At 43.3% G+C, this 20,155-nt stretch overlaps 1 protein-coding gene across 1 annotated transcript in view; it reads right to left on the reverse strand.

Moving 5' to 3' along the window:
• CTNND2 (catenin delta 2) overlaps positions 1–20,155 on the reverse strand; it is a 3,070,130-nt gene that overhangs the window by 1,766,114 nt on the left and 1,283,861 nt on the right. Inside the window, exons 4-5 of the mRNA XM_086965298.1 lie at positions 16,699–16,733; positions 16,075–16,191 (exon numbers count right to left, since the gene is read on the reverse strand). Coding sequence (XP_086821424.1) covers positions 16,075–16,191; positions 16,699–16,733 — 152 coding nt within the window. The remainder of the gene's footprint in view (positions 1–16,074; positions 16,192–16,698; positions 16,734–20,155) is intronic.

Raw genomic sequence — 20,155 nt, forward strand, 5'->3', positions numbered from 1 at the left:
TCCTGTTCAGTGACGCAATCAGTGGCTGAAGGTAGATGTTAAAGAGTAGAGGTGACAGAGCCAAACCTTGGGGCACGCCGCAAGTCAGTTTTGCTGGTTTGGACACCAGATCGGCGAGCTGCACTCGTTGCGACCTGTCTTCAAGGAAGGATGTCAACTAGGCAAAGGCTGTACCCCGAATCCCCAGGTCCTGTATCCGCGATAGAAGTTGGCAATGATTGAAGGTATCAAATGCCGCGGGTAAGTCCAAGAGGATCAGGGCACAAGGTTTCTTATTATCCGCCTTGAGTCTCAGGTCATCCAGCACGGATAGCATCACCAGTTCCGTGCTATGGTGAGCTCTGAAACCCGCCTGGTTGGGCTCAAGGAGATGGTTATTTTCCAAGAAGTGGGTGAGAGAACGTAGAACATGCTGCTCCAGGATCTTCGCAAGAAAGGGAAGCTGGGAGATAGGCCTAAAGTTTTTTAAGTTTTTTGGGTCCGCACCTGATTTCTTAAGTAACGGAACCACCCTTGCCTCTTTAAAATTAGCGGGCACCAGTCCATGCTCGATGGAGTAGTTTAGCAGCGTGAGGACGTTGTCCTCCAATCCAGGAGTCTGTGACCCTTCATGGGTCACAGACTCTGAGAGAGATGTTCTGACCCTAATTTTAGATTAGTCCTGTGATTACAGTCCCAATAACATCCCCATTTACAATTAATCAATCAATCAGTCATTTGTTAAGAGCAGTACATACCCGCGAGGATCTCAATGCGCTGGGGTGGGAAGTGGGGGCCGCAACTGATCAAACAGCCAGGTCTTTAGTGTCCTCCTGCAGGTCAGCAGGTCTTGGGTCTGTTGTAGGCTCAGTGGGAGGGTGTTCCATGTCTTGGCGGCGAGGTGGGAGAAGGATCTCCCGCCGGTGGTTGTTCTTCGGATGCGCTGGACGGTGGCGAGTGAGAGGTTGGCAGAGCGTAGCTGGCGGTTGGGGGTGTAAAAGGAGAGCCGTCTGTTGAGGTAGGCTGGGCCGGTCCTGTGGAGTGCCTTGTGTGCATGGATGAGGAGCTTGAAGGATATCCTCTTGTTGATGGGTAGCCACTGATTTACACTGATATGGCTTCCAGTGGAAGGAACAGGAAAGGTTTGGTGGCTAGAGCTCAAAGCAGGCCGTAGACCGTAGTCGAGCAGGTTCTCCCTCAGGGTCTTGCCAGAAGGGCTTTTCTGAGGAGCCTCCACACCACAACCCCATCAGGTCCAACCAGAGCATAGGATGAAGCAAGATCTCTGTGCTATTTATGTATGCTGTAGGGACCTGTTGAATGGAAGAAATGGAAAGGATGGAAGGAGTTAAAGTCTTAGAGGGAGGCAGAGATTATTTTGTTTCTGTATTGTTACTGCCCCTGTGGGGTGCACTGCCCTTTCAGGGGTCACCAAAAATATTCACAATTGTTGCTTTCAGAGAGGCATAGTCCACAGTGTCCCCATGACCTCTCGCCATTGGGTCTTTAAAAAATTGGTCAAACTTGAGCCTGAACCCCCAGAGCCCCTGGTGGCAGCTGACAGGGTCTAGATGCCTTGGGCTGCTTTGGAGCCACACAGCCGCAGACCAATGTCAGGCAGGATAAGCTGCGCCCAGTGGGCTTCTACGGGGAGGAGTAGGCAAACAAAAGTCCCTCTGAAGACACTTCTGGCCCGGCAGAAAGGAGCCCAGCCGCTTGAATATCATGCTGCAATTGCAGCATACTCGATCTTTCCACTGGGTTCACGGAAAGGGAGTGGAGCAAGCAAGTGCAAATGACCATCTTAGGTGGCCATCAACTTTCATTTCATTTAGTAGATTTCAGGGTTTGCAACAACAAAAGGGCTTTATATAGCAGACCACTGATTCTTCCCAAGAGTTGACCCAGGTTGATATGGAAACCTCTATTGATAGTTTATCATATAATATGATAAAGGGCTCAACTAAGGGTGCAAACCATTTTCTTCCTCTTTCACTCTTGCAACATTTGTGGTTCATCGAGAATCATTCCTTTCTTAAAACCATTTACGTGCTATACGATAAAACTGTGTGGTGTTATAAAATCTTTAGGAATAAAGCTTAACCACAACACGAAGGCCCCCTCCCCACTCAGGGGGGTTGGAGGTGCCGCCGAGCTCTTTGCCGGGGTCGGTTGCTGCAAAAACGGCCCTGTAACAAAATCGGCCCCCAGGGGCCCAAAACCGGCCCCCACTCGTGCGGCGCACCGGGGATTTCCCGGTGCCCGCTATGGCCAGTCCGGCCCTGCACGAAGGCATCTCAGGTGATGTATAGCTAACTTTTACTTTTAAGTGGAGCATAATATATGACAGGCTGAGTCGGTTAGGGAACCACAAGCAGAACTGACCAAAATGTTCAAAGCAGCTCACATTCCCTTTCTGTCTTTTTCTTTGCTGCATCTTTATTATTTAAACACTAAATCTAAAAATAATGTACTATGTTTATATATTTCACCAGGGGCCTCTTCTCCATTAGGGCTCTGGGGCTGTGCCCCTCTGAAGTTCCTACACGTTTCCCTAAAAAAATATTAAATACATTGATTGTCCTAGAGATACTATTGTATCTCTAAACAAATCAATGTATGTAAGTCTGGACTGTCTGTTCCAGGCTGCCTGCCCCAACTCGCTCTGAATCAGGAGACATAAGGCAGGCAGTAAATCAACGTTCTGCAATGTGATGCTTGAAGCAGGGCTTACCTTTCTTAAGCACTTCATTGCCATTGCAGTCTATGATGGTATCCACTGTAGGCCAGTGATGCTGTGAGCATCACCGTTTTGGGCATTGAAGTTTGTACCCCTGCATGAGGCCAGATGTCTATCATTCATAGGAATAGATCTCACCCTTTCCCATTCATCACACAGTAGTTCTGTGTTCAAGCTTGTGTGATTTGACACCTTGTCCTCAGCAATAGTAAGAGTTACAATACTAATCTAGTGTTATGTATATTGTGGTGAGGCCTTTGGGTACGCTAACCTCACCCACTGTGACACCCCAGACCCTGGATGCATGTCGCTGGCCCCCTTAGAAGTGGAGCTGCTGTATTTGTTCCCCCACAAAATTGATCCAAGAGACATGCTGGGCTTTTGTTCCCTTGCAAAGTTGATTCAAATATCTGAGTCAAGCGCAAAGGGAGAAATGTAAGCGTTGTAAGCTTGTAGTAAACACAATTACATGCTGTATGGCATTAAAACTGGCCGTATCTTCATGCCTTTAACATTAATGCTAAAAACATGGGTTGATTTATGGAACAATGAATGTTAAAAACATTAAGGCAATGCATGTCTGTGATTTTATCTCATGTCACACTTACTCTTGCATTCCCTAAGAACGATAGCTATTTTATCATATTGTGCTTCTGTATTTTTTTCATACATCTAATTACTCTTGTATAGTGCATCCTTTGAGTGGTGCCAGGTGTTTATGAGGGGCTTTGATTGAGAGCTCTAGCACTGAAGCTTAGGGCAAAACAAAGTGCCTGTCAGTGGGTTGGCCTCACACAGAACAATGGTCATGTAGTCCAGTTTTTTTTAATTCTTTTATTTATCAAGTTTTTATAGAACATACAAGAAGCAAGTTGAAACATATTGACCGCTATAAGGCGTGCACATGGTGCACAGTTGAATACAATCAGGCATAGGACAAACAGATCAAGTACAATTCAACATAGCAATATGAATAATTACAATATCACATATTGGTGTCTGTGGTGGTATCGCTTTTAGCCACTCCAAAGCCAAACATTAGGGACCCCCATGCAGGAAGGGCCCCAACTCAACGTTCTGTGTACCCTCTTGGTGAAGCCACGAGAGGGATCCAGCCACAGATGGTGTGAGGGCTTGGGGCAGCATGTCGCCATCAGACCCTGACTATTCAGATCCACTGGCATATATATGTCGTATAAAGTCCCCAGAAGTTTTTGGGGTGACTCCTAGGGGGGGGGGGAGTAGTTCCCTGAAATTCTCCGACTGTGTGCAAAAGAAAAGCATGTCATGTGACCACTGCGCCATAGTAGGGGTGAGACTGCGAAGCCAAATGGACGCTATTCTATGTTTTGCTAGGAGAAGACCCATGTCTAGCAGTCTGCACCTCCCTTGAGGAATCTTTTTGGAATAACCCAAGGCCAGGGCAGGCTCTAGGGGGAGTTCCGAATCAGTTATTTTCGCCAGCTCACCAAAAAACAATCCTCAAAATTTGCATACCCCTGGGCAAGACCAGGCCAAATGCATAAAATCAGCCGTTGGTTCCGCGCATCTGTCACAAGCAGAAGCCTCCCTCAACCCATATCTATATAATCTCTCAGGGGTGTAATACGCCCTATTGAGGTACTTAAAGTGGATCAGTCTGTGCCTGCCATTTAGCGAGATACGGGGTGTACTGGTGCAGCAATATGCCCCCATTGCATCATCGATTGGTTGCTGTAGGTCTCGTTGCCAGTCTAATGTAAATGTAAATGTAAATGTAAATGTAAATGTAAATTTATTTGAGCTTATATAGCGCACAGCTACCCGCAGTGGGTTTCCCGGCGCTTGCTTAGGGAACCCGTCCTGGTATTCCCCTGTGAGATAACCCCCCGGCAGGGTATCCACAAGGTGAAAGCCAGGCATCCCGCCGCGAGGGGCCGTTGTGGAGATTAAGCAAGCTATTGCCCAGAGTTGCAGAGTGTGAACCCATGAGTCGAGAAGGCACCGGATCGAGAATTATCGAGTCCGTGGAATTTTTAGCCCAAGACCCGCCGAGGCGGGGATCTGAACCCTGGTCCAGGGCCGATCTCAGCTTCCAGGTCTGCCGCCTCTAACCCCTGAGCCACACTTCTAACCTGGCCTTAGAGTACTGATTTACCCTGTCGGACATAGCAATCTTGTAAATATTGGAAACAATCTTGGGGGCGATTTAGCTTGATACCATAGGTTAACTCAGTAACCTCAGACGGCTCTAAGCAGTCCTCCCCCAATATATCACGTAAAGCATGCCTCGTCCTATGAAACTGGAATTGCTTCAGCAGAGTATGAGGAGGTTCCCCCTGCCCCAGCACCTCCCATTGTTTAACCACGCCGTTATGAAAGAGGTCACTTGCCGTTTGTATATTCAGAGAGTTCAATGCTCGTATCACCCCCTGGTCTCTGCAGGGGGGCAACCATCGAACCCAGTCAAGTGGCATGACTGGGGAATATAACAGGGCTCCTGCTTGGAGCTGCAGTGGAAAATGCTAGGCGTGGCACGTAGCATTAATGGAATCAAGAATACCCGCCTGCGATTTGTATCTTCAAATATTAAGGTCAGGAGTGGTAGCGGATCAGCAACTATCGTCTCAAGACGAAGGTGTGGAGCATTCGGAGGGCCATGTATCCAGTAGTATGCGTGAGAACACTGCGCAGCTCTATAAGTTTAAATCCAGAGCTCCCAGTCCCCCATGTGGTATAGCAAGTTTAGTGTCTGCCACTTAACCCTAGCTTGTTTGCCAGCCCAGGCTAATTTTATCAATAACGTTGTGACCCGATTAAAAATGGAGTTTGGTAATAAATGTGAAAAACAAGGACCCCCTGAATAGCAAATATATTTCAATTCCTAGGCCACGGTAAATAGATTCAAGTGAGAAATAACTCCTATGCAATTTAAATCAATCATGAACATGAACATATATATGTGTAAGGGAGAATCAAAGAAAACAAAGATTATGTAAAAAACATTGACTTTTAATTATATAAAAACTTTAGTTTAAAAATTGTGTTACCAACACAATGCAAAATACATATCAAATTTCGATCATATACAATGAAAAAATAGACATCAAATTACAGTAGTGGCAAAATGTTATATTCTTTATCAACGCCTTCTTCAGGAAAAGCCACTGATTAACCTAAAAACAATAATAAATAAACATTCAAGAATGTCAATAAAAATGCGTTGTCTAAATTCCATTTACAATTTTTCTCAATATCTTTTCAACACATATAGAAAATGACAACCACTTATGAATAAAACTCATACCAACTTTTAAATAAGTCACATATTCATAATACAGGTTACTTAAGACTCCCTATTAGAGGTATTCAATTTATTTGATACATAGTCTTATACCTCTTTACATTTAAAAAGTATCAATATCTGAGTGCTCATATCATGACGGAGAACATAAATAAATTCAATTTTGAGATAAACTAGATAGAGCAATAAAGGTCAAGTGCCCTAGACATTGAACTCTTTTTGCTAAATGGCAGGACTTACTTCTTATAGGATGTAAGTAGCGCCCGGGTATAGACGGGCGATGTGGAGTATAGATAGAATCCTAAAATCCCTCACTGTATGTCTGGAACAAAATATTATGTCATTATATGCAACAAAAAATGTATTCTAATACTAGTGACATATATAGATATTCATCAATCAGTCTTGAATGTTTTGCCATTTTAACAAATTTTTAGCAAATTAACGATGGATTAAACCCAGATCTGTGACTGGGGATGAATGTTTCGCCATTGTGCAACATTTCGTCCATCAACGTGTGTTTTGCTGTTCACCCTATGTGGGAAGGGTATGCCCAGACGTGGGTCCCTTGCTCACAAAGCCACTGGAGTCAAGCTATCGTGGCTGAAGACGGCTGATAGCCAGAAACCGGTCCTAGGATGCTTGATTCCGGTCCAGGAAAGACATGGCTTGGCAGTTCAGCTGGACTGTAGTGAAGTAGTGTGGCTCACTGGTTAGAGGCGGCAGACCCGAGAGCAGAGGACGGCCCGGGACCAGGGTTCGATTCCCGGCGCGGCAGGTTTCTGGACCAGGGTCAGCGAGCGGGCTCGATAATTCTCTCGCCTCGGTGCCCACTCTGATCAGCGATCACACTCGGCAACTCTGGGCATTAGCTTGCCTCATCTTCACTAACGGCCCCACCAGACCGCCGGGGATGCCTGGTCTCACCCTGGAGATACCCATTAAGGGACCATCTCTCAGGGAAGCCAGGAAGGGTTTCGCAGCGGTCGAAGCGCCTTGGGACCCTACGGGTAAGTAGTGCGCTATATAAATGCCTATACATTTACATTTACATTTACTGTTCCCATGAGGCACAGGGCCAAGACTGATTTGCATATGGCCATGTCTCAAATGGGGTCGCTTGGTGAGCAAAATAACGATGGATTAAACCCAGATCTGTGACTGGGGGTGAATGTTTTGCCATTGTGCAACATTCCATCCATCAACTTGTGTGTTTTGCTGTTCACCCTATGTGGGAAGGGTATGCCCTGATGTGTGTCCCTTGCTCACTAAGCCACTGGAGTCAAGCTATCCTGGCTGAAGACGACCGATAGCCAGAAACCGGTCCTAGGATGCTTGATTCCGCTCCAGGAAAGACATGGCTTGGCAGTTCAGGCTGGACTGTTCCCATGAGGCACAGGGCCAAGACTGATTTGCATATGGCCATGTCTGAACTGGGGTAGCTTGGTGAGCAGAATAACGATGGATTAAACCAAGATCTGTGACTGGGGGTGAATGTTTTGCCATTGTGCAACATTCCGTCCATCAACTTGTGTGTTTTGCTGTTCACCCTTTGTGGGAAGGGTATGCCCAGATGTGTGTCCCTTGCTCACTAAGCCACTGGAGTCATGCTATACTGGCTGAAGTCGGCTGATAGCCAGAAACCGGTCCTAGGATGCTTGATTGCGGTCCAGGAAAGACATGGCTTGGCAGTTCGGGCTGGACTGTTCCCATGAGGCACAGGGCCAAGACTGATTTGCATATGGCCATGTCTGAACTGGGGTGGCTTGGTGAGCAAAATAACGATGGATTAAACCCAGATCTGGGACTGTGGGTGAATGTTTTGCCATTGTGCAACATCCGTCCATCAACTTGTGTGTTTTGCTGTTCACCCTATGTGGAGAGGGTATGCCCAGACGTGGGTCCCTTGCTCACTAAGCCACTGGAGTCAAGCTATCCTGGCTGAAGACGACTGATAGCCAGAAACCGGTCCTAGGATGCTTGATTCCGGTCCAGGAAAGACATAGCTTGGCATTTTGGGCTGGACTGTTCCCATGAGGCACAGGGCCAAGACTGATTTGCATATGGCCATGTCTGAACTGGGGTAGCTTGGTGAGCAAAATAACGATGGATTAAACCCAGATCTGTGACTGGGGGTGAATGTTTTGCCATTGTGCAACATTCTGTCCATCAACTTGTGTGTTATGCAAAAGAAATAAAAGCACATCATCAGCATAGGCCGCCATTTTAATGCTGGTCTCTTTTAAAGTGAAGCCGTGAATATTATTGTTTTGACAGATCCGGAGTAAAAAAGGTTCTAAGGCAATATTAAAAAGAAACGGGGAAAGAGGGCAACCTTGTTGGACTCCCTTGGCAAGGTTAAAATAAGAGGAAATTCCACTGTTCGCTGTAACAGCTGCTCTCGGACTGGAGTACAAAATAGAAATTAGAGCAATAAGTTTTGGACCAAAACTAAACCACTGAAGTGTAAGAAAAAGATAAGGCTATTCAACTCTGTCGAATGCTTTTACTGCATCTAAAGCAATGGCTGCCAGAGATGAGAAACATGTGAGGTTTTGGAGAGGATATCAAAAAATAAACGAGTATTGTCTGTAATAAGACTCCCTTTAACAAAACCGGATTGTTCAGTCCCCAGCAATGCGGGCATCTGAGATTCCAAACGTAATGCCAAAGCTTTTGAAAAAATGTTATATTCAATATTGACTAAGGAGATAGGTCTATAGTTTTTACAGTGTTGAGGATCTTTACCGTCTTTAGGAATGAGGCAAATAAGTGCATCAGAAAAGGATCCAGTAGATGCTCCACACTGCAAAAAGGTGAGTATAAGGGTATGTAACTTGGGAATCAATAAAGAAGCAAAATGAGTGAAAAATTCTACAGTGAGACCATCCGGTCCAGGGGCCTTATCCATTTTGATAATTTTTAAAGCGGCATGAAGTTCTTTCTGTGTAATTTGGTTTCCAATAGGGAGAGATCTGGGCGTGTATCAGATGAATAATGAATTTTGGAAAGGAATTGAGAGATAGAGTGTTCAGAAGAAAGGGTTTCAGACATATATAATGTTTTATAAAATTGAAGAAATTTGTTTAAGATCTCTTCATCCTTAAATTTTAAAAAGTTATCATTACCAAAAATGGATTCTGTATTAAGCTTGTTTTGTTTAACTTTTAGATAGTGAGCCAATAGTTTCCCGGCTTTAATCTGACCACCATAAAATGTTACGCTAGATTTCAGTAAATAATTTGAAGCATTGTTGGTAGTATCTTGATTAAATTGATATTTAATTTTTAGGAGTTCAAATAAGCAGGTCTTAGATTTAGAGGAATAATAGGCATGTTCCAATTTCTTATATTGGCTAGTAAAGCATTGGTAGTTTGCTGTTCTTTTTTACGTTTGTTGGAAACAAAACGAGTACTAAAATCTCTAGCTGAAGCCTTAAAGGCATCCCAAATTACAGGAAAGGACATGCCATCCGTTGGATTAATAGTGAAATATTCATGAAAAATGGAGGTAAAGGATGATGTAAAGACTGGGTCTAAAAGAAGGGCATTGTTAAAACGCCATTTGCGAAGCAATTTGGGTTTATGTGAGACATCAAGGTGTATGGCAAAGGGGCATGATCAGATATCAGAATAGAACCAAAGTCTGCTTTCATTAATGATTGAGAAATATTATGAGATACAAAAATATAATCTAAACATGACTGAGTATGATGTGCTGGTGAGTAAAGACAATCTGGTATTTGATCTCAAGAATCGGCTAGAAAATATTTGACATAACCTTTTCAGATGTATTATGGGCATTGGAACTGCTTTTATAAAATGCTATTTAAAAAAAATAGAAATGTTAACAATGTTATGCATTTTAACAGGTCCATAAAGGAATGTTTTAGAGAGTTAGTTAGAATTTTTTTTTAATTTTTTAGCTATTTTGATTTTAAACAATTGTTATAAAAATGTTAACACACTACTGTCTATATAAAGATGTTTGGCAGCAACAGAGATGGACATCCAAGTAACACTTTGGGTCCCTTCACTTATTAAGTATATTTTGTTTTACATATTAAGGAAAGTATGTTCACAAAATGTGTGCAGTAGCAAAAGGCTAAGTGTAATAAGACTCACAGTGACTGGCATGTGTGATAAATGCATGAGTTTCACAAATACTGCACAGTAAAATGCAAAATGCCTATATTAAATGCTAATTGGACTTCCGATGCATTTAGTCTGACTCAAGTTTTACACACAACTCGGCTAAAATAACTCTACAAGAAAAAAAAGACAGGAGGCACAGGATTAAAAAACATTCAGTTATTTACCTAGAATATACTTTGATCAGTTAGGTATTTAACTGGTAAATATGAGCAAAACTTCAGCATACGCCGTCTCTCAAAAACTACCCGAGCAATTAAAGTGCGCATCCAAATTGTTGTATAATTTACGTGTGAACACTAATCCTCTTGAAACATACAACTTTTACTAGCATCCAGTTAACAAAAAGGTCCACTGCCTAACTAATAAGAAGCATTGGTTTGTGGCAATGTACAATTATTTGCCGGCTCAATTGGGCTTCTTGGGTGGTCATATCACATGAGCAGAGCCCAGACAATGCAGCTCCTTCCTGTCTCTCACTTGTGAGGGGACAGCTGCAACTAGTGCAGGAGGTGCTTTGGATTGGTTGTGAGACTTCTGCACCCAGTTATTTGAACCCTTTACTACCCATGTAGGATTAAATGGTTCGTTTTCATTTTTTAATAAAGGTATATGGCATGCGTGCTAGACCCCTGTCCTTATGAAACACTGTGTAATGTGTCCTGCTCTCTTTCTCCAGGTGGGCATATGCTGTGAGGCACAAAGGTTAAGGTTGTCATTAGCATTATTGCCACTTAATGCTCTGAAAGGTTCTTTTCATCTCATTATCTACCCTCTTCTTTTACTTGGGTCCATAATTTCTGGGCCATGAAATAAACTGCCTTTGACATCAACAAAAAGGGGCATTCACCCATAAGCAGTGTGTAGGGTCCTGGTTTAGTTATAGGGGTGTTGCCCATAGTTACAAGCTGACCATTCTTGAAATGTGGAATCTGGGGGTTGCCTAGAGAGACTGGTGAACTTGTCAGTTGACAGTCTTGGGTGCTGGATGGGGTCTCTGTTACTTTCATCTTAATAAAGACTTATTAACCCAACTACGGCCTCCTGCTCTATCCTTCTTGGTGTGAACTGCATGTGGATCATTTGGCAATGACCGGAAGAAACCCAGCTATTTACAAGAGACCCCAACACACCATCTACTCGAGAAATAGGTGTGTTGGAATCCTGAAGACCAGTGGTGAGCGAGCTGTCTCCGGGCATGTGAGAAATCTGTTTATTGGTGCCTCCCATGCCCAAGTTGGTGAGTGAACTTGTGTTTTCCATGGTCTGAGTTGAAATCTGTGGCACTCACTGGAGCGGTCACGCGCATACCAGGCACGTTAGGATTCCTGGCACGTTAGGATTCCTGCTACGAAGAGCAGCGGTGCATGGCAACAAAGGGTAGAACATGTGACAGGTGTTTTGAGCTTCCACTGTGAGTACTGCATCGTAAGTGCTTGCCGGCGCATGACGTAATGTGCATCAAGCGTATGGGCGCCCATCTTTATTTGGACGATTTACAGCGTTTGGATCATTGGGTGTGTTTCCATTGTTGTTCAGTCCAGTTCATTGTGCGCGCTGATGCGCACAGTGTTGTTACCACTAAGTTGCCATCTTAAGTTGGTTGATTTACAACAATGTTAGAAGTAAAATGCATGCAAAAGTTGAGAACAGATCTACTTTCCCAAGAATGTTCCCAGGAAAATGCTTCATATGTGGTAACCCTGGTCACATGGCGACCTTTAAGGATTGTCCTGGTTCGAAAATTGCCTGCAGCGCATGTGGGCGCAAAGGTTACTTTGCGAAATGTTGTAGGCCTGGGAAAGTTCAGAAGAAGGTTAGGGAAGTGGAGCTATATGAAGATGATTATGGGTTAAAGGATATAAACATCTGCCAGGTCAAGGGGTCTAGTAGCAAGAGTCCCATGGAGGTGGTTCTGGTTAATGATGCACCAATAAAGATGCTCTTTGACTCTGGTGCAAAAGTGATATTAATTAATAAATCCTTCTTTGAACAATACCTGGTGAAAAAAGGTCAAGTTGCTGAGACCTGACATGAGACCAAGGGAATATGGAGGAGAGGTTATTGATCTTTTGAGCTACTTTTGGGGCACAATCGACTTCAAAGGAAGGAACATTCCAGGGAACGTGTAGATGTCCATGAAAGGGGATTCTCTAATAAGCTGGTTCCATCAACGTGATTTGCGGGTGATCCTGGATCCTAATGAGAGCCCTTTTGTGTGTTTAAAGAAAGTTCCATCTGTCTGTCAAATGGGTGATGGGTGGAAAGCCTGGGTCAAGGAATTTCCAGAAGTGTTTGATAGCAAGCCGGGGTGCTTCAAGAACTATATGCACTGCATCAACATTAAGCCTGGTGCTGTGCCAAAGGTGGCAAAAGTGAGGGGTGCAGCACTTATGGCAAAGGAGAGCATGAAGGTTGAGCTGGACAAGTTGGCATATGGCATAATACAGAAAGTTGATGCCACAGAATGGCTTTCTCCGATTGTGATGGCTTGGATGGCCAATGTGGAGGCCAGGCATTGTGTGGATTTAAGGGAGCTCAACAAGGCAGTTGTGGTGGATCACTTCCCTCTATCCAATATCAGAGAGATGTGTTTTCTTGGGGGCGCTAAGCATTTCTCGTCTCTCGATTTGACTTAGACCTATCATCAGGTCAAGCTACACACCACTTCTCAAGACCTTACTGACTTTGTGATGCCAAATTTTTGAGGATGCCCTTTAGCCTCATCTCAGCTGCCTTGGTGTTTCAGAAGGTTATGGAACACATTTTGAAAGATGTTGATGGTATCAAGGTATACCAAGATGATGTTCTTGTGTTTGGAATGGATACCAATGAGCATGATAGTAGTTTGAGAGTGGTCTTGAGAAAGTTATGAGATGCTGACCTGACTGAAAGCTGACAAAAGCCGTTTTGACGTGGCAGAGATCGAGTATTTAGGACATTAGTTGTCAGCAAGCAGGCGGTATTAAACCAACACCTGCTTTGGTTAATACCATCTGTGATCTTAGAGTCCCACAGGATAAGGTTGAACTTGTGAAGTTCTAAGGAATGGCTGAGTTTTATCACAAGATTATTCCAAACTTTGCAGGGGTGACTGGCCATTTAAGAGTTCTTCTGAAGAAGGGTTGCGAGTTGGCGTGGTCTAAAACCTACAATGATGAATTTGAGAATCTTAAAGCTTGTTTGAACAAAGCTCCTGATCGTGGAAGTTTTGATCGAAAGAAAGAATCTTATTTAATGACTGATGCTAGTTCTAAGGGATTAGGTGCGGTGCTTCTGCAGAATTCTGGTGGTGAGGCAAAAGCAATTTTGTTTATGTTTAGACCTACGAGGGGTGCAGAGTGCAATTATTCAGTTGTTGAGAGAGAGGCTCTCTGCATTTTTTGGGCCATCCGTAAATTGCTAAACTTTCTTTGGGGAAGTAAGTTTGTGGTATTGACGGACCATAAACTGCTAAGGAGGGTGTTCACCAAGAAAGGGATTGATTTTGTTTCCCACCGCGTTTGGAAGTTGGCGATAGCTTTGCAAGAGTTTAACTTTGTGGTCCCTTTTGTTCCAGGTGCCAGTAACACTCTGGCTGACTGTTTATCTAGGTTGGGTGATGTCCATGATGAAGAGTCTGATGAGGGTGAATGGTTTGGAGGAGAAGAACTTGAGGAGGATATTGAGGTGTGCGTGATACGTGATGGAATTGTTTCTGAAGTCGAATGGAGAGCGTTTGTGGCGAAAGACATTGTTTTCAAAAGTTGGTGGCAATGGTTTTGGGGGAATGATGTGAAAAAAAGGATTGTTGTGAGGACCTGAAGGGCTTCTGGCAGGTCATAGAGGAATTGGCTGTTGTTGATGGCATCTTTTTGAGGGGCAGCAAGCAGCAAGTTGGTGCATCCTCATGCTCTGGGGACGGTTGCTAAAGAGTGACCATGGCAGCCATATGGGTATTGTCAAAACCAAAGAGAGAATTAGGAAAGCATGTTGGTGGCTGGCTATGGATGTTTATGTAGAGAGGGAGGTTAGGAATTGTGCAGAGTGTGCATGTAGTGACAAAATCTTGAAATGTAGAACACAACCCATGGTAATGAGAGAACAAGCCAAAGAGCCTTGGTTGGACATTGCCATTGACATTCTAGGTCCAGTAAAAGTAAATACATGTGATCAGTATGTTCTTGTCTGCATGGATATGTACCCACGGTGGCCAGAGATTAAAGTGGTAAACTCTGTGGAGTCCACAGTGGTTATTAATTTTTGGAATGGTCTCTTTGAGAGAGAAGGTTTCTCATTGTCGGTACTCTCAGACAACAGTGTTCAATTCACCTCAAGGGTGGTTGAAGAATTTTTGGATTGCCGGGGGATCAAGTACAAAAAAGCGGCTCTTTATCATTCTGAAAGCAAAGGGGTTGTTGAGAGGTTTGTGAAGGTGTTAAAGGAGACTCTGCAACAAGCCATTGAGACAGGATCAGACTGCAAGGTGGCCATGAGAAGAAAAGTGAGAAAGTATAGATTTTTCCCGCATTCTTCCACAGGTTTATCTCCTTTCCACTTATTCAAGAAAAGGGTGGCGAACACAGAGGTTTGCCCCTCGTGGGTTGTTGACAAGAGATTGTTGGTTGACAGCAATGTTGGATGTGTGCAAGGCTGGAGAGAAAGAACGTTGGTCATGGAAAAGAGAAAGAGATGGTTTGACGAGCGTAAAGCTGTTAAAAACATTGTGGTCTCGGTGGGTGATTGGGTTAAGAGGACGACAAAATTGTGCAAATCTTTCAAGGTTATTAAGGTTTTTAAGAATTCTATCAAAACCAGCAACCACAGGGTGTGGATTCTGAAGAGAGTGGCCAGATGCCATCTCAACTATGTGTTTGAACCTTCTAGTTCTACATCCGAGTCCGCCTCGCAAGAGCAGGTCCTTAGGCCTTGTAGGATGGTTAGACGTCCTATTAAATTGCATGATTACATTTGAAATGCTATGTGCTAATGTGATTGATATTATGCATGTTTATATTCAATATGCTAAGTGCTGATATGATTTTTCTTTCTAACTGTACATATTTTCCCCCTTGCAAAAGAAGGGGCATATTATCAAGGACCGGTGTTAACATTATCACTGTTTTATCGGCAGGAAACTGCCGATAAAACGGCGATAATGGGCTTGATAATACGCCCTTGTTAATTCCCATAGAAGCCCATGTTCTGATGTTAACATGGGCTTCTATGGGAATTAACAAGGGCGTATTATCAAGCCAATTATCGCAGTTTTATCTGCAATTTCCTGCCGATAAAACGGCGATAATTTTAACACCGGTCCTTGATAATATGCCTCCTAGTTCTTTAGGTCTCATAGGATGGGTTGATGCCCTTTTTTTTGTTATATTAATTATTGAGGGGAAGGTAATGTAGTGTCTTGGTTTAGTAATGAGGGTGTTGCCCTTAGTTACAAGGTGACCATTATTGGAATGTGAAATCTGATGGTTGCCTAGAGAGACCGGTGAACTTGTCAGTTGACAGCTGCCAGTCTTGGGTGCTGGATGGGGTCTCTGTTACTTTCATCTTAATAAAGACTTCTAAACCCAACTACGGCCTCCTGCTCCATCCTTCTTGGTGTGAACTGGATCCTACATAGTGGCTGTAATTTACAGGCTGTGCCGGCCAATCAGTGCTTTCAGAATACATCAGCCGCTGATAACGTTCGCTTGCTTCGAACCACGTGATGAAATAACGCCCGAGGCAGACCCGGCTGATGCTTGGCTCACTACAAGGCGCACGGTGTGCTCTGCCTCACTTGCGGCTGTAACTTGCGAGATCCCACTATCTTCTGATAATGCCGCGAGAGCACTCATTAAACCCTGGCAGACAGGCCATGTGTACAGCACAGAACTGCAGCAATCCAACGAGAATAAAGAGCGTGAAACGCATTTTGGGAGACTTACTGTCGCTGCTTGTATAGTCCTGTGGATCAAGAATGCCCGACTCCTGCAGCGACCGAATGCACGAGTCCACCAGCTCCAGGCCCGTCGTGAGCTCATCCTCAATATCCTTCTGGCCGTCTGTACCAAAGGCAGGGAGAGAAAAATGGCAGGTATTAAAGAAAGCCGAGTGGAAACGTGGAACCAATTAAAAACAAAATCCTAGCCAATGGCGGAAGTAGATTGACATTTAGCAGAGATAAGCAAGAAGAAAAAAGAAATCAGCTTTCACCTCTTGGAAATTACAGAGGCATTCATCACTCGGATCACAATCAGAAACACATTTCACTTCCCTGCTCTATCAGCTTTTGTGCCAGCGCCAATTACTTTCACTCCTCAATGGGGATAATGGAAGTGGCCGATGGATAAAGAATGGCACGAGGCCACCGCCGACAAATCCCCTGCTATCGGAAAAACGCTAAATGAAGCTGACCCTGAGCTGCGCGCGGTGACTTGCACTAAAATCACAGCCATCCCCCATCCCCCATCCCCTGCAGCTGTCCGCGCTGCGCCCCATCTCTGCGGCTGACCTGCCCTGCGCGCGGGAGACCACAGGAAGGAGCGCAGGTGCTCGCTGCGATGTATTACCTTGTCCTTGCCAGCGGAACTGCTCCTCTGCTGAACTGTAAAACAAACAAATACAGTATCGATTAGTTGGGCTGCTAAGCCGTCCTCGTGACCAACGGCGAAAGCAGCAGGTTTCAATTAACCGGGTGCCGAATCATTTAAAAGCAATTACGCAAACGTGGCATCAGTTGTGAAAAATGCATTGTAATGCAACCAAACTGCAGGACCCATTGCATAGCATCCACTTTTTACAGTACAAGGCGCTGTTTTAAACACGGGGAGGGTGCTTGTGCCTTCTTGTAGCTTTCTACAAACCAAATTAAGGTGCTTGAAAGGGAAATGTGTTCGTGGTTTAAATCATTTAATCACTTAATCTATTGAGCCACCGCGTTGAACACCCGTTCCAAAGGGTGTAATTTTCTATAAACACTGAGCTTTGTGCGATTTCAATTTTATGAGCTTTTCCTGCAGTGCCAATATTAATTTGTTTGGTTGATTTTACTTTGGGAATTGTAGATTTCCAACGATCACTCGGTGTCAGTTTCAAAATGCTTTATTCGGTTTGTACAAGTACAACCATATAGCAACATACATAAGTACAGTTTCAAATCATATTTATGTAAGTTAGATAATGAAACAATTAAAACACACGGTGTCTTTTTTGGTTATGAGCAGATTTATAATCTGTACTTAACACAATTCTGTAAATGTGGCATTTCACACTATAACACAGCAGTGCATGAACAAAAATATGGCTCATAAGATGAACATTTTTGGCTAAAAACGACAGCATTTATGTCACTTAATTTTTCGCTTTCCCTCTATTTCCCATTCTCCCCTGCCTATTTTTTTTTCACATATATGTCTATCTCTTGCACACCAACACACAACACCTTGCTCACCAATACACAAACACAACACACTTATAAACACACTCAATGTGCAAACACAACACATGCACGTAGTGTCATTGATCGGGATACTCAGGTCCGGACTGGCCTGTAGGACAATCAGATATTGCCCAATGGACTGGTCTGAAAAATTAGTGTATGGACTGGCATTTTAGCAGGTTTTGGCCCGGTTTTATGGCCAGGTCGGCCGTTTTTTGATGCTGATTTCCCTGATATTATGACTTTTTTGTACACATGCTACACTAATGTGGGACACTTATTTCGATGCCAAAGTCTATTTTTTGTCGTTTACGGTTCATAATACTAACACAAGGGAAATACTTGTGTCTTTAATGGCTGTGGGAAAACATCCAAATCAGCACTGTGAGTTGGTTTTGGTTTGGGCTGCTTTTTACATTCTGTTAGACTTATTTTTATTCCAGTCTGCCGAAAGGAAGAAGAGGGTGTACATGGAGTGATGTGGCATGAAGAGGGGAGAAAAGAGATTTTGGGTGGTGAGGGGGTAAAGTTCAAGTGACAAGAAAGAGACAGGGAACGTTTGAAAGGGAAGGGCATAAAAATGCTTGGACCCCGACTCACAAAACACTGGGAAATAAGTATGCCATATTTAGTTTATGCCTATTCACTGTTAAAATTTAGGATTGGTGTTTTACGCACAAAAATGTATACTCAGGAATACATAATTTACAATGTATTTAATAGTAGGGAGTTTATAACACTCACAAATGCCAACATACCCATGTTCCGCTAACCCTCCTTACATATACTGCCAAGAGTTTTTGAAAATCCACTTAAAAAAATAATTTGGGCCGTATTTTGCCTGTTTGTGGGTGGGTTGTATGGTCTGTATGGCTGCCTTCTACTATTGATTTCCCTGCTATTAACACACACTTTTCCTGGAGCAAGCACACATGCAAGCAGTTTCCCATACCTTGCAAAATACATATACAGTGTGTCTTTACACCCTCAACACTGTCTAATTTGCAAACATTGACAACTTTTTTTTAGCCATCAAATTCACCAATGAGGGCCACGTTTGTTTTGGTATCCAGGCCTATTTTCTGTCCAGTCCAACCCTTCCTGGCTTGTTATTAACGTGGGCATTTGTCACCTTAACCTTTAGAAAAACTTATGTTCGTCTTTACTTCTGATATTCATCAGAATCGGACAGCGCACGCATTTCCAACTCTTAATTTCACATCTAACTCATACCTGAATGTTTCAGGGTCAATACCTGGAACAATTTTGAGAAAGTGCAAAATACGCGCAGCTAACAAAGGGGTAGGGGTCAATATATATGTGTGTGTGTGTGCATGTGTTTGTGTGTGCCTTTGTGTCTCAGGATGACAGGGTACAGCTGTAAGAAAAAAATATATTCAAAAAGAAAATGCATTCAAAATGTTTGTGAACAGTCATCAAATCACATGTTTTAGACGTACACAATATTTGCATTCGATGTTTAAGACCACACCAACCCCTCACATGCCCACTATCAAACTAACTTCAAAACTACATGTGCCTAGATATGGAAGAGGACACCTAGAACGTGTGCAAAGATGGCAACACTGTGTGTGTGTTTACCACACGTTTTACCTTAGGGGAAAAGTGTACAGGCATCAGTTATTCTTTTTCAATTTGTAAGGCTGACTTACATCTGCAAAATCTTTCTGAAGCACTGACATTGACTACAGCACGGTGTTTAGCATTTGAAATTGAACCGCTCTTAAGTCAGTAGATTTCTCCGCTCCATTGTTGCACATCAGTGTCTGGCTCTCTTTTGTGGCCTGTTATTTAGGATCCACTTTCCATTTGGTTGTGGAGATGTGATTTAGGACGTTCAGAAGCTTGTAGGGCTTCTCCTTGCCACAGAAGAACAATTGAAAACCCTTGCAGCCAATGGCTTACCGGAGTCACCCAGGGTACCCACAAGGCTATCGTCCATCACTGTCTTTCTACCAAGTTCCCACAAATGAGCCTTCTAAAAATGTTCATGTCCAAGATGGAAATCAAAAACTTAGAAGAATGCTTTCCTGTGTAAGTTCACCTGCAAAATATGTTTTCTATAAACAATGAGTAGAACACACATGCATTAATTCTTTTTCTTTTGGCATTTAAGCATAATTCCATACTTTTCCTTTTACACGAAATATAGCTCCTTTTATGTGACTAGTGTACTTTTTAACATCTATTTCAAATACATTTTAGATTTTTTGCAGTTGACTCTTTCAATAATCTGTATTCTCCAATTAAAGTTGTACCTCATCACCATTCAGTACATGACTGTAACAATGCGGGCCAAACGAGGGATGAAAGGGTCATCCTACTGACAAGTATGTTTTTTCAAATTGAATTGCGAGCACCCAACAGACAAACTACGCCTTAAGGTTTTAGTCTGGTAAACAGGATGACCTGGATCAGAGCATTGGCGTTTAGGGGTTCAAGATTTATCATTTATTTAGTCTCATAGGGTACAGCTGATAAGACATATAGACTAATAAAATGTAAAAAATGTGAAGTTTTTTTAATAGCAGTTAAAATATTTCTCAGTATGCAAACCAAACCAAATC

The sequence above is a fragment of the Lissotriton vulgaris genome, chromosome 4_1 (genome assembly GCF_964263255.1).
Source record: "Lissotriton vulgaris chromosome 4_1, aLisVul1.2, whole genome shotgun sequence".
Lineage (NCBI taxonomy): Eukaryota > Metazoa > Chordata > Amphibia > Caudata > Salamandridae > Lissotriton > Lissotriton vulgaris.